This window comes from Zootoca vivipara, chromosome 1, assembly GCF_963506605.1.
Source record: "Zootoca vivipara chromosome 1, rZooViv1.1, whole genome shotgun sequence".
Lineage (NCBI taxonomy): Eukaryota > Metazoa > Chordata > Lepidosauria > Squamata > Lacertidae > Zootoca > Zootoca vivipara.
This window is the reverse complement of record NC_083276.1, coordinates 6,148,271-6,161,098: the sequence shown is the minus strand read 5'-3', so window position 1 is coordinate 6,161,098 and position 12,828 is coordinate 6,148,271. Positions and strand designations below refer to the sequence as shown.

At 47.2% G+C, this 12,828-nt stretch overlaps 1 protein-coding gene across 1 annotated transcript; it reads right to left on the bottom strand.

The window, feature by feature from the left end:
* Positions 1-1,885: 1,885 nt before the first annotated feature.
* Positions 1,886-12,563, bottom strand: OTX2 (orthodenticle homeobox 2). Its single transcript, XM_035126876.1, is given in 5 exon segments — positions 1,886-2,101; positions 2,103-2,126; positions 2,128-2,508; positions 10,833-10,984; positions 12,467-12,563. Coding segments are annotated over 5 exon segments (870 nt in total).
* Positions 12,564-12,828: the final 265 nt, after the last annotated feature.

Genomic DNA, 12,828 nt, shown 5'->3' with positions numbered 1-12,828 from the left:
CAAAAACGTACCACTCACACATACACCACAGCTTTCTACTATTCCCTAACAAATATCCCCCTCTACAAAAATAGAAAAAGACATTTACAGAAGTCCAGTTCATTTCCTAACCTAACCACAAAAAATACCCAATAGCACCGAATCAAAGATCTGGCTCCTGTCTCCGGTGTAGAGAGGTCAGTTTGTTGGTTTCGTAATTCACAAATGTTCCCAAAACGAATCACAGGGATGTTATCTGAATATATATATATATATCCTGGCATTACAGCCTAGCAAGGGATACCCTGACCTACCTAACCCATCACCCAGTTCTATCGGTTCCTGGATCCCCTCCTCCCCCCCCCAAAAAAAGGTGAATCCAGATTTCAAAAAGTACCTTTGCAAGGAAACCGGAAGACACGACCATTGCTTGTGCTAGAACCATTTTAATATAATTATACATATCTGCCAAATCCAGAAAAGAAAAGGTTTATGCATATATTTCTCCTTTTTCAATTGCACATCTGCAAGCATTAAAAACAACAATGAATTTCTCCTTTTGGAAATTCAAGGTCAGAGCAATTGACCAATGTCTTAAATATTTGTCTCTTTACCCCCCTCCCCCAACAGTAAGCTATTGTTAAGCAGATGAATTTTAAAGTCCTTGTGTATTTTTGATCTATTGACAGGGTTTGTTTTCCAAATCTGGTGGTTTATTCATTCATTCAGAGACAGTTTGTTGTAAAAAGGGTTTTTTTTTTTTCAGTGCAGTTTACCTCTGGTGAAAGGCAATTTTTTTTAAAAAAAGAGAAAGAGAGAGAGGAAGAAAGGAAGGAGAGAGAGAGAGAGAGAGAGAGAGAGAGAGAGAGAGAGAGAGAGAGAGAGAGAGAGAGAGAGAGAAGTGGTCATATGTAATTCACTTGCTCAAATTTCACTGGTAATTATAACCTATTTAAAATCACAGCAGAACCCCCTGCTGGCGCGGGGTCCATGGTTGCATACAATACAGGAGATCACAGTTTTAAAGTCTAGCACAGATTAAAAACCACATATGTACCATTTATATAAGACACACACTGATTGTCTCTTAAAAACTACATATTGACTCCTTATGGACATTATTCTTATTTTTTCCCCTCTTAAATAAAGTAGTGCAGCTATGACAATCAGACCCACAACCCCACATTGCTTTGAACCGAGTTCTTTCTTTGTGTTGTTTGCTGGATTCTCCTGTGGCCAACTTTGCCAAATGCTGGCTCGGAAGCAATTAAAGGAGCTCGAGAGAGATATATAGACATTGTCCTTTTTTGTGTTTTTTTGTGTTTTAAAATGTTTTGAACCAAAGGGTTGGATGACAAACTGGGAGGAGGGGAGAGGACGGGGTGTGTTTCCCCCCCCCCCCCATACACACACACACACCCAAAAAAAAGGAAGGAAGGAAAAGAAAAATCTAGACATTTTCCTTAAAAAAACAACCAAAACCCCACACGCACACAACCAATCTAGCCCACCCCACGGAAAACTTGGCCAATAGTTGGAAAGACCTTCCATCCATTCAGACAAAGGGACTCAACAAATAGGCTAAAACTATGAAGAACAGAGTGGGCTGTGAGTCTTCCCCATAAGGTGTCCTTCCTTCTTCTTCTCTTCCTTTCCAGAGCTTCTGAGCGAGAGATTAAATCGGCAGAATAGATCACGGCGCACTGTCTTTCTTGTCTTTCAAGTTGTTTATTTTTCTTGTGTCCTGCTCGCATTTCACTTTTAATTTAAAACCAAAAGACCTGACTACAAGTTGGAATGTTCGACCTGCCATGGGCACTGTCTCGTCTGTCCTGGCAACATCTTCACGATCCTTATTGTTATCAATCGTCATCATCATCAAGCACAAAGGGTTCCTAACGGGTCTTCACAAAACCTGGAACTTCCAGGAGGACGTCTGGTCTTTATAATCCAAGCAGTCAGCGTTGAAGTTTAGCTTCCAGGAGGCTGTTTGGTCCTTATAATCCAAGCAATCAGTAGTCGAGTTAAACCCCAAACTTGAAGCCCCATAGCCCTGGGTGGAGAGTGAAGCCGGAGACTGGTTGAGATGGCTGGCAACGGCATTGGTGCCCATGGGGCTAAGGGGCAGCCCCTGGTCCGGGCAGCTGGGTGGTGCATAGGGGTTAGATAAGACCCACAGTCCATGCCTCCAAAATAGGAGGTTGAGCCAGCGTACCCTTGGCTGTAGCCAGAAGCCTGAGTGTAGGTCATAGGATAAGACCTCTGCATGCATGAAGAAGAGGTGGACAGGGGGTCAGAGAGTGGGGAGATGGAAGCAGGGCTCCAGATGGACACTGGGGCACTGCTGCTGGAGATGGCAGGAACCGAGGTGCTGGTTGGAGGCGTGAACTGCCCACTGGTCCCGCTCTCTGAACTCACTTCTCGGGCTGGAGAGCTTTTCTTCTTCGCTGGCCTCACTTTGTTCTGGCCCCCATTCTGCTGCTGCTGCTGCTGTTGGCGGCACTTGGCCCTCCGGTTTTTGAACCACACCTGGAAAATCAATAGGGAAAAGGAAAAGTGGGAACAGAAGAAGAAGAACGCTTGTTAGTCGTGTAAATCGCAGCAAAATTGTACGTGACGATGGCTCTGATTTCAAGCTAGAAGGTAGAATTTAAGGGCAGGAGGAATTCCACTGATAAAGGCCACCGCTCTTATCAAATCTCTTGTTTTCCTTCCTTCAAAATTCCTTGTATGTTTTCTCCGAGCAGGTCAAGAGCCAATGTTGGCTCACCACAATGCAGTGCATGGTTTGAAACGGCAGGTTTCAGGAGCAAAGAGCATATTTGTTTCAAAACTTTGCTTTTCATGAAAACTCTAATCCTAAATCTGATCAGCTTTGCTCATTGAATGGAAAGATTACCTTTAGCATACCCTGGACTCCACAAAGCACAGCAGGCTCTGGTGAGAGACAGACAACACCTACAATTCAACTCCACGAATAGCCTGCCTTAATATTTTTGGTGAACTTTTCAGCTAGTCTTCCCAATTTCTTGGCTCCCATCAAAATCCCTTGGGTATTTTTTTTTTAAACCTAAGCAGGATATTTGTTTGTTTGTTCATTCATTCATTCATTCAGCTGAAGGAGAAAAATATGGTGATAGCTCTGGTGGTGTTTGTGGCATCATGGAAGCAAAGCCAACATGTGTGTAGCTTGGAGGCTTCACAGCCTGCAATTTGAGATTCTGTGATGGTTTATCACCTGTGACTGGTCCATGGGAGCCAAGAGCTGCAGTTTGAGTCAAGGTGACCAAGGATGATGATCATGATATTTGAGCCCACAGCAGCCAGATATGATTGGACTGTTCCATTGTACTCTCCCTTCTCTCAGCTTCCTCATATTTGAGACTCCCCAATTACTTATCTGGTCTGGTTTTCTGTGCCGAGCAACAGAGGCTCCACAGCCAGCTTGGGAGGGGCTTCTCTCCTCCCCCGCCAGCTTAGGGTACCCCAAGGACCTCCACTTAAGTCCTATTGAAGTCAAGCCCTTAATTAAAAAGAACAGAGTATTAGAAAGGGAGGGGGGTTTAAACAATTAAGGGAGCAATTGGGTGGGAGGGAAGCAAGCTTGTTCTTTCAAATGAGTTGTGTGTATTCTTTCCTCTTCCAGCCCACCTACAGGATCACGTCTTTGAATGGGGAGCAGTCAGCTAGGAGGCTGAGAAACCCCTCTCCCTGCCTCCCGTTCAGTGTCACAGTAGGATTGGACTGACATTAAAGGCCTCCATCCGAGGCGCATGCAAGGGAAAGCATTCTCCAATGGAATCAATGGGATTTGCTTTCAAACAGCCTGGTTTCAAAGTGGGCGGGTGCCTGTGTGTGCCAGTTCCAGCTTTACAACACCCTTGCACCATCCAAGGGGTGCAGCCCTCTGAAAGGCCACCCTTAGTCTCCAAGATGTTCTGTACTCACTGACTTCCCAAGGCTGGTGACTTTCTACCGCCCAAAGTTATGGGATGGAGGCTAGGTTTGTGCAGGGCAGCTGTGATGAGTGGCTGGACAGGATTGTACCATTTTAGACTATGGGGAGAGGGGTGCTCTTTTTAAATGTACCCCAAGTTAATAGAACTTACTGCAAATAGGATAGATTACATAGGGAAGCATTAAATGGGGGTGGGCAGTGGAGTAGCCCATTATTTGATGTAAGAACTCTAACACTTTCCCCTGCATTATGAGAAGCTCTCTCTCTCTCTCTCTCTCTCTCTCTCTCTCTCTCTCTCTCTCTCTCTCTCTCTCTCTCTCTCTCTCTCATACACACACACACACACACACACACACAAAATTTCTTTCTTTCCCTCCCCAGTTAATCCCACCCTTCATCGTAACATGATTAAAGGGTATAACTCTACATCACTAACAGCCATTAACACACACACCCCAGCAGAACTCGGTTTCGTATATAACATTCCTCCACCTGTCCTTCCCAATACTAGGCCAGTATTAGGCCAGCTCAAAAGGCCTAGTGGAATGCTTTTAAAGGTACAGTAAAGGTACAGGATCCCTGACAGTTTACCTAGCTCCAAAAGCTAACCCCTGTGGGTACCTGCCTATGTTCAGTAGGAAGAATATTGCACAGGCAGGGTGTCTCCTTCCCAGAAGGTCCTATTTATTGTAAGTTGCAGAGTCACAGATTTTGTTTAGTGATGGCAGAACCCTATAGTAGAATCCAAATCAGGGGCAGGATAGTTCAACACAACTGCTGTTTCATGCTGCCATTTTGGTACCTGGGAGAAGAGGTGTGCTTCTGCCTGGCCCCTAAGATATGTGACAAAGGCACCAGGATAGCCTCGCTGAGGAGAGCATTCCACAAATGGGGAGCCACCACAAAAAGGCCCATTTTCGTATTCCCACCCTCCAGACCTGTCACAAAGGAAGCACCCAAAGGAGAGCCTCAGGTGATGATCACGGGGTCTGGGTCGGGTCATGGTACCCCACGCCACTGCCCACCAGCTGCTTCACAGTGGTTTCTGCTTGTTTTAATTTTGAATACTCAAAGTTTTGCTTATCAGGAAAAAGAGGAGGAGGAAGGAGAGAGAAAAGAGAGGAAGGAAAGAAGCAGCCGAGGAATGTGTTCTATCCTTCCTGCTTTTTCCTCTGCTAAATATTGCTTTTGAATAGCGAAGTAAATGTTGCTTCTTAATATTGCTCTGGGCTGCAAGCATTTTAAATGTTTGGCACTGCTGCTTTTTAAAAATTGAAATCATTTTGGTGGCACATAATCATGCTTAGTTCGCTTTACTCATTGTGCGATTTATATTGTTGTCCACATTGATCAGTTCTAAATAGAAAGTGGGATAGAAAATCCCAAAATAAATAAATGAATACACACATTTGCAGTGGGCCTCAACCCCTTGCTTACCCCAAAGTCCTACTAATATTGCAAATGTTAGGCAGATTTGTCTTTAAAGAAACCAGCCACATCCCATTAACCTCTTACTTATCTCTTTGACTGCTTAGCCATCTAATACAAAAATAGCATCTAAGCAAAAAGACACAGAATTAAAAGCTTGCTGATTTGTGGTCAACCCTTCGGAGCAGATGATATTCCACAGTCAGACCACAGTGGCTTCAGAGCTACAGCACTAAGGACAGCACTTGGCCACCTCGCTCCCCAAATTTCTCACTAAGGGCTCATCCACTGTTCCCCCCACCCACTTTCTCCTGGGAAACCCAAACTTCAGAGCTGAATTAGAATAAATGGTAATTTATTCCGCAGATTGCCGTCTGCTCTGATCTAGTGCCAAAAAACAGACGTGTAGACAAGCCCTGAGTGTAACAGGACTGCTCTTTGCTGCTTCATCTATGAGAGAGTATTAAAGAGAAGTCTGCCGGGTTGCAAGAGATTGCCTCTCTTAGCAGTCGGAAAGCCTTGAGGGTTTCCACCAAGTGCAACTTCCTCAAGGCATGGAGAACAGCCATTTGCAGAAGGGAGCGGTCAGTACACTCCCTCAGAAACTGAACCGCGCACACAGATATCTCTGTTCCCCTCCAGCAGGGAAGCAAGTGGGTCTCTCTCTGATCCTACAGTACAGATGGTGGGGAAAGACTTCTACAGGTTGTGTCTGTATCATGTTGTGGGTGGCAAGCATGCGTTTCGAATGCAATGCGCTTTACGAACACGTGTGCCAAAAAGCTGCCGTGGCTCCTAGCTCTCCGTCTCAGGTGCTGTGAGGTTTGTTGCGCATACTGCAAAAAGATCCCCAAGTCTGGCTAATCCCAATGAGGACTAGCGACCTCTTCATATTAATTAAACCTTTGGCACATTTTTTAAAAAATGTAAAACAGAATTGCAGCATGCACGTCACTCGTACAGGCAGAGTTGTTGGAAAGCTACAACTAGCTGCAGTTTTGGTTGGAGGGCACATGTGTGAAAGTGAAGTGGCCATCAAATATATTCCAAGAAATATCTTTTGAAAAGGTCCACCTGGTGCCCTCCAGTTGTGTTGGACTACAATTCCCATCAATGATGTGCTGGCAGGGTCTGATGGGAGTTGTATCCCAAAACATTTGGAGGGCACCAGGCTGACGGAGGCTGGAATAGGTGTTTAAAATGAAAGCATGAATAAAGGTTTTTAGTAGAACTGATTCCTCTACCTCCCAGTATGGGCAGATTTCTACTACAAACATATTATTTACACACCTGTTTAATGTGGTAGTTAACTGCGTTTAATAGGGATGCTAAGGGTCCTTTTTCAGGCATATCTGTATTCCAGTTCCCAGGCTTTCCCAGGGAGAGTGAAAGGCTATTAAACCATTTTAAGTCTATGGTGTAAATTTGCCTCGCTGCTTCCTGTTGCTTAGAATACACCAGGGGTTCCCAACAAAATTTTCTCGAGGACCCCTCATCGAGCCGCTATTGTGACAAGGACCCCCATTAATCCCTAATCCTAAAATAAAAAAGTGAGAGCCAAATTAAGAGTCTTTTTATATTTTATATTTATACGTTTTTTACAGTTGCTTGAACATCAAACGCATTTTCTTCCTCTTCATCTGTAGGCCTTTGTCATTTTAACGAACCACTTTTAAACCAACGGCCCATTTTTAACTACGCGAACTGTAGCTTGTTTGCAAAGCTGTTTTGCAAAGAGGCAGCGCGCGCCAGGGAGGAGGGAGGGGAATGGAGAAGACAGGGTACCTGCGCAGTAGCGCACAAATGAAGCCGACGCGCGCAAAGCATCTCGGGGAGGTGAGCGTTAGTAGAATGCGCGCGCTGCCTCTTTGCAAAACAGTAGTGTTTGTAAAGCGCCACCTAACAGCATACAGCAGAACTACTGCCTCTATCTAATTCTAGTTTTGCGCTAGACTCTGCTCATGCAGGAAGCGGCCAAAACAAAAAATCTGTTATCATACAAAATATATTTAATATATTTTTTATTCTAATAGCATCCTGCGGACCCCTCTGGCATAGCTCGCGGACCCCTGGGGGTCCCCGGACCACCTGTTGGGAACCACTGGAATACACTATTAGTGAGAGGGGTGATGTCATAAAGTGTCTCCTGGGGACGAAAGCACATATCTTTTGACATGTCTACCACACACCCTTTCTTGCAAATATCTAGGCAGCTCAGCCCACCTGCTACTGAAAGGCAAGCTTCATTGAACTAAATGGTCTTTGCTTCAAAACCCAGAGCCCTTTCAAAGGCTAAAAATGTGTACATGAAAGTCACAGGAAACTTGTATCGAAATGGAATCATGTTATGATCCAGGGGCTTGGAGATGGCTGGTGTTTGGAAGGAGGGATTTGTGTGTGTGTGTGTGTGTGTGTGTGTGTGTGTGTGTGTCCATACAGCCCTCTCTCTCTATATATCGCACATATACCCTATGCGCAAGTATGACACATGCATCTTCAAAGCATGCATACAGAAAGTCAACGCACATGTTATAGGGTTCCCAGATTTTGAAAAGCAAAAAGGAAGACGCTATGACGACTCTCATTTTGCATACCCCTACTATATGTGGGTTATAGAAGCTGTGATATATTGCGGGGGGGGGGAGAAGAGAAGAGGAAAGCAAGTCTTCAACCACCAGTTATATGTTTATGTCTCATCCAGAAAGTAGAGCCGTAAACATTTTGGCAAATTTGAAAAATCCACCCTGAAAAAGAGGACTCGTCCTGGAAAAAGAGGACACATGGCAACCCTAGCTATAGTAACACTGCACTGTGGTGTGGATTTGGACTTAAATTTCTTTTTCATATAGCATTTCATTATCTGTGAATCAACTCTGGGTTTTTTGGTTTGTTTGTTTTTTGCATTTATGGTCAACTGCAGGGAGAAAGCTTTCCTCCGTTACAGAGTTTGCATTTCTCCCAGGACAGCTTCCAAATGACACCTGCCACATAATTAGTCTACCACAGATCCATGGTTGCACCTGTTTCCTCCAGCAGCAGACACACTCCACTGTAGCCAATGACAAAACGGTCCCCCCCATTTGGTTTTAATAGAGCTGGATTTCAATCAACCCTGAGAAGTGGACAGTGAAGGGAGATCTTTTCTGCTCTTTACACACACACACACACACACACACACACACACACACACACACACACACCGGTTCAGGAATCTGGCGTGAACTCAAAAGCAGAATACACAATGGGTATAGTCATTTGGGGTGGGAGTCAACAATTTAGCATCAGGATGTCTTTTTATATGATGGAACAGATACAGAGGCCTTTCCACTCAAGGACCAATGGGTTGAGGGACTAAAGGCGATTGGGCTCAATTCTTATCAAAACAGCTGGCGAGGCCAACTAGAGAGTCCAGGGCATGCGTTGCAGCAGCCACCTGGGTCCAGTTTGTGCCTGGGTGGGAGAACTACTGGGGAACTGCATGTTCCATGATGGAAGAAAGGAGTGGCATAAACATAAGATGAAAATAAAATAGAGAAATCCACAGAGAGCCTAGGAATTGCCTCCCACATCCGCTCGGTGTAATCTTGCCATCTCCGAAGGGCCTGGCTGTCGCACTGCCCAGAGCACATAGTGGCAGAAGTGGATCACCGGATTTAACATCGAGTGCCCTGGACAGGGCCAGCCCAAGAAAATTTGGACCTCAAAGCAAAGGACCAAAGGGTGCACCTGCAATGGGACAGCAATCTCCAAGGTACCAACAGACTGTATAGAACACACAGCTCTGTCCTCCAACAGAAGGAAATGACCCTGATCTAGGCATAGGCAAACTCTGCCCTCCAGATGTTTTGGGACTACAACTCCCATCATCCCTAGCTAACAGGACCAGCAGTCAGGGATGATGGGAACTGTAGTCTCAAAAAAATCTGGAGGGCTGAGTTTGCCTATGCCTGCCCTGATCCCTAGGGCTTAGGAGGAACAGCCAGGAGGCTGCTGCTCTCGCTGCCCCATGCCCACCAGAACCTGCTACCTGTAGCAGTTGCCTCTCCTTGTCTCATGGTAGGGCCAGCCCCTGGCTCTGGACAGAGAACACAGAACCAACCCTGGCTGCTGCTGCACAACAAGTTCATCTATAGGTGATATACATTTGCAGTCATATGCAGATCACTCCAACCTGCCACTCCTTTCAATATGTGCAGAAATCATCCTAGATTTAAACTTTTTTTAATGCAGTGTCTTAAGAGGTGGGAATAAAATCAGGAGCTTTGGGGGGAGGGGGGAGGGGAGAGCATGCTAGGTTTGTACTTTCAAGGTCTACATTTCAGGGGCATCATCTGAGGAGACCTGATGGGTGCCCCCTCCTCACTCTGTGTTTCAGGAGTTAGCTAGATTAATGGCTACTTAGCTCACTTCTCTTATAATCAATTAAATGCATGAGTTTTCTTTTTCTAAAAATAAGCAGGTTACTAAACGTGAGTTAGTAACCCTGCTGTAAGTTGTATGAGGTTTGGAAAAGTAATCAAAGATTCCAAATTTATTTATTTATTTATTGTTGCTGCTGCTGTATTTTAACTTTTATATCCTGCTTTTCTTTCGTTGTGGAACGCAAGGTGGCATAGATGTGGTTCCAAGGCAGGCACTGTCCAGCCCCAGATCTGCTTAGTTACAGCAAAGCAATATCTTGACCTCGTGTGCCTTCAGATTGTAGGTATATCTGGTTAAAGCCTTGCTGAGACTCTTCAACCTCACCCTCCTGGAAATCGGACACGGCACCCTGGTACATCAAACTCACGCCACCGTGAAGACCCACACAAGTTCTCCTGGATGGTAACCACATGTCCTACTGCACAGGACTGTTGTGTGTGAGGAGGTAGAGGCAGTTTGAGAGACAAAGGCCTATCAAATTTATATCTCCCCTATTCAAATCTCTTGACTGCTGCTCACCACATGAATCTGAAATGGCTGTGTGTGTCCATGTTTAACCTGCCTTCACTTTTTTTTTGGGGGGGGTGTTACACTGGAAGCAAGGACTATTGGGGGTGGTCCGCAGCCAAGTGGTACAGCATCTGATCTATAGGCAGAAGGTCCCAGGTTCGGGCATCTCCAGACAGGGCTTGCCTGGGAGTGTCTCCTGCCTGAAACCCTGGAGAGCTGCTGCCAGTCAGTGTAGACAATGTGGAGCTAGATGGATTCAGTATAAGGCGCCATCCTATGCTTCCTCCCTTTGTTCTGTCCATGCCTTTGCGGTGCTGGAGAAGTGGAACATTAGGTCGTCTACTGCACTGACCGGTGGAGGCAGTTTCAGGAAGGAGCCTGGAGATGCCGGGATTTGAACCTGGGACTTTTCACAAGCAAGGCAGATGCTCTACCGCTGAGCTACGGCCCTCCAGACAGGGAAAGCCCTAACCCCACCAGGAGCACAAGCAGTAGCACCGCCACCACCGCTGCCGCCGCCACCTTGTCGGCTTACCTGGACTCTGGACTCCGGGAGATTGATTTTGAGCGCAACCTCCTCCCGCATGAAGATGTCTGGGTAGCGTGTCTTGGCGAAGAGAGCTTCCAGGACGTCTAGCTGCGCCCGGGTGAAAGTGGTGCGCTCCCTCCGCTGCTTCCGAGGGGTGGCTGGGGAAAGAAAAGGACCACAGGGGTTCAGGGGAAGAAGCCAGCGAAGACCACCACCACGCTACCCGATTGGCAAACTGGCCTCGTGCGCGCGCGCGCGACCATCCACAAGACCGTTAAGCGGGAGGCTTTGGGCAACCCCGAGGCCAAACACGTTTTCCACGGGAACGAGTCCCCACCCGGAACGCCAGGAGGCATCTTCTAGAGTAAACACGACGCTCGGGGCAGGGCTCCGATGGCGCGTCTACTCAGGGGTAAGCTCCAGGGAATTCACTGGGATTTCCGAACAAGGAAGGGCCCCTAGGACCGCATCAGGCCGTCGCGATCCTTACGCATGTTCCACCGGCTTTCTAGGGAAGGCGCTCGGCTTCCTCGCAGATCTGCGCACACCGGGAGGAAAACCACGTTCGGGTGTGTGTGTGTGTCCTTGGATAGAAGTAGGGACTCCCCTCCGCTTAATGGGATAGGGCTGTGCGGCCAACCCGGGGAGAGCAAGCACTACTTAACGGAACGGGACTTACTCCCGAGTAAACATGCCCGGGAGATGGGGTTCTAGCACAAGTCTAACCTTAACTCCTAAGATCCTGTTAAGTGGGCCTGGTGAACAGAGGAGGTGCACGTCTACTCAGAAGTATGTCCTGTTGAGTTTAATGAGATTTACTCCAAGGTAAGTGTGTACGGGATTGAACCCTGATTTCAGCAGACCCAATGAGCGACGCCGAGCACCTTACTCATAAGTAAGCCGCGCGGATTTCAGTGGAGCCCAAAGCAGTCTTGGAGCGAAGGAAAGGGGGGGAAATCCCACCAATCATTGGGATCGGGGCAACCTCCCGCCTTGCACTAGAGCTCAGAACTTAGGCTACGATCCTCCTGTCCCGAGAGTAAACAAACTTGAGCACAAGACGGGACTCGCATTTGGAGGAAGCCCGCTTCCATTCGGGCTGAGAGGCATTCGCGGATGACGGATCCTACCACCGCGGCAGCTGCAGATTCTCTTAAGCCCTTCTCTACCCGAAACAAGCCCTCAGCCCTTCTCAATCCAAATAGAAGACCCCCACCTCGCGCAGGGTCACCATCTCCAGGGCCTCAGTTTGGAGTCCCCCTCCTCCCCAAGCAAGCCGTCAGAATCAAAATAAAATAAAATAAATCCCTGATAAGTCTCCGGGGACGCGCCGTCCAGGAAACCCGCAAAGTTTCCGCACCTAGGGGAAATGGAACGCTAATTTTGGGGAGATGGGATGGGGAGAGTGGGGCGATTCTCCTTTGGTCTTTTTTCCTAGGGCGCTTAAACATATTTGCCGTCGGAAGTCATTTCGGACGCCTGGAAAGTATCCAACAAAGATTGCAGGCAATCTAGCCGGGATCCCCCCGCTCAAAGTACCCTCTGGAAACTCCTACATGCTTTCCAGAATTTCTCTCCATCATTCCCTGGCCCGATTCCCTGAATGGGAGCCCCCGGTTTTGTTTTGTTTTGTTGCTTACCTGGGTACCCGACAGACGGATGCAGAAGATCCATCCCGGAGGTGGTGAGACTCAGCCCGTTGACTGCGTAAGGTGGTTGCTTAAGATAAGACATCATGCTAAAGTTGGGGCGGGGTGGAGGAAAGATGGCCAAAATTCCGGGGTGGGGATGGGAAGAGGGGACCGGATCCTCCTCTCCCGCCTTCTGGGTTTTCTTCAGGAGCCTGGCGGACGGGAGAGTCCTTGGAAGGAAGACTGGAGCTCCCGGGTCTACTGGTTTCTAAAAAAAAGGGGGGGGGGAGAGAGGAGAAGGAAAGAAAGAACGAAATAAATAAAAAGAAAGAAAGAGCGAAAGAGATGAAGGGGCTGCTACTAGCGGGGGG